The 2,254-nt window shown below is 37.6% G+C and overlaps 1 protein-coding gene across 1 annotated transcript; it reads right to left on the reverse strand.

The window, feature by feature from the left end:
* Window positions 1-711: 711 nt before the first annotated feature.
* LOC127855693 (14-3-3 protein beta/alpha-like) lies at window positions 712-2,254 on the reverse strand. The gene has a single exon (XM_052391476.1). The coding sequence runs from the start codon at window positions 2,082-2,084 to the stop codon at window positions 1,371-1,373; it is 714 nt and encodes a 237-aa protein (XP_052247436.1). The 5' UTR covers window positions 2,085-2,254; the 3' UTR covers window positions 712-1,370.

Below are 2,254 nucleotides of genomic sequence, written 5' to 3' on the forward strand. Positions count from 1 at the left end.
CGGAATGTCATTAGTTGATTACGGTCTGTGATCAGTTGCACACGCCTTGTGATGTGTTGTACACGATTAGGGATCATTAATTTTGTATACGTTCTATGATCAGCTATATACAAGCAGTATCAGCTATACGTGCAATTTCTCTGTGACACTGTGACAGACATGTCATTACGATAATCAGCTGTATATGATTAGCTGACAGATACATTCGGCACATAATCAGCTTTATATGACGTTTGCAGTATATGATAATGTCGTGCTGTTATTGGTAAACGCTGACATATTGGCAGGCTATTTAACATTTGGTGCTAATTATAACGCACATACATGTATGCATGTATGTACCGCTGGACCTCGATAATTGTTTATCACTGGACGAGTATGTGCTGTTTTCATAACACTCCCTAATTGTACAATATACGATGTATGTTCCAAACTTAATACTGATCATTGCACGATGTACTTGAGACAAAATGAACTTGATAACTATGCAATCTATTCAATAATGTTAAAATAAACTTGAAACTTATAGTTATGGATTAATGAATAAAAAAACATGACATTAGTATTCTTGAATCTTAGAGTTATAAAGCACGCGATATCAAGTATATAATTGTAAAAAAAAATCGTAAGCTGCTTATAATACCCATATACAATTACACATGTATATAGGACATCTAAGAAAATGAACATACATGGAAAAAGATTCATGTGCACAGTTTGGATCTGGTTTATTAATAATCGAATAACGAACAGGTATTTTAAATATAGAAACAACATTTTAAAAACATAGTATTATAAACAAGTGTGTGCTATATACCAGAACATACATAATTATATTTGGACAACAGGTAGTAAAACATGGTGTTGAAAATGAAGAATAACGAAATTCATACAATCAGGACATTATGGGAAGTGTTATGTACAACAACGATACAATATGGAGGCGTACAGATTGAAACACAGCATCCAACATGCTGTCACTTTGGCCATACAACATGAAACTACAAATATTGAAGACTGTTACAAGTGTCATGACATGTTTAAACTGTTCAATCTAAAGTATGCTTATTGATTGTGTACGTTACTCATAATTTTAATAAAATCACGTACTTAAATCTCTTATACAGAAGTTTCCATATCAAATGTATTGCATGTTGATTTATTCATAAAACAAAATAATAACATACGCCTTTCATTTTACCTGAAGCATGGTGTTTTCTTTAAAACTATGCAGATCCGAATTTACCGGCAACTAGTTTAACATTCACTAAAATATTTCACTGTAATCTATTTGTTATATATAATTACAAATATTCCTCTAAAAAAACAACAAAAACACATGTTTTCTCTATGTTTGTTATCAAGTGTCACTAGTCGTCCTCGGCTTCGGGATTTTCTGAGGTCCACAGCGTAAGATTGTCTCTAAGGAGCTGCATGATAAGGGTACTGTCTTTATAGGCGTGTTCGTCCAGATTATCTAACTCTGCAATGGCGTCATCGAACGCCGTCTTGGCCAGGCGACATGCCTCCGCGGAGTTGTTCATGATCTCGTAATGGAATACACTGAAATTCAATGCCAGACCGAGGCGTATTGAATTCGTCGCCTGGAGATTTTCGGTGGCCACTTTGTACGCCTCCTCATACGCGATCTTGGATTTGTTGACAACTTCATCCTTCCTGGAACCCACCTCAGCGAGGTAGCGGTAGTAGTCGCCCTTCATTTTGAGGAAGAACACTTTACTGTCCGTCTCATTGTTGTTCGGTAAGAGCACATCGTCCAACAGTTTAATGACTACCTCGCACATCTCCGTCAACTCTTTCTCGATTTTCTCCCTGTACGACTTCACGGTAGCCCCCTTCGTTTCATCTTTTTCCTTCTCCTCTATGCTGGAAATCACACGGAGCGAAGAGCGACGCGACCCGACCACGTTTTTGTAAGCAACTGACAATAAATTACGTTCCTCCGATTTCAGCTCAGGCCCGCTTGCGGCGACCTTTTTCATACACTCGGCCATTTCATCGTATCTTTCGGCCTGTTCGGCCAATTTAGCCTTTATGATTAAGTCATCTCGACTTTCAGACATTTTGAATAAGTCCTGTACTTTAAGTATCGCTAAATTAATGCTAAAAACCTCGTTGCACTTCACAAATTACACCGCTAGTGTTCGTATCTAAAAACACGATGTAATCACTTGGACGGTAGCCAACTATGCGTCTCCTAAGCGGCGCATAGTATAGTAAACTCGCAGCCATG

The sequence above is a fragment of the Dreissena polymorpha genome, chromosome 13 (genome assembly GCF_020536995.1).
Source record: "Dreissena polymorpha isolate Duluth1 chromosome 13, UMN_Dpol_1.0, whole genome shotgun sequence".
In the NCBI taxonomy this organism is placed as follows: domain Eukaryota; kingdom Metazoa; phylum Mollusca; class Bivalvia; order Myida; family Dreissenidae; genus Dreissena; species Dreissena polymorpha.

Coding starts and splice junctions, on each gene's coding strand:
- LOC127855693 (XM_052391476.1), bottom strand. CDS start 2,084: ATGTCTGAAAGTCGAGATGACTTAATCATAAAGGCTAAATTGGCCGAA.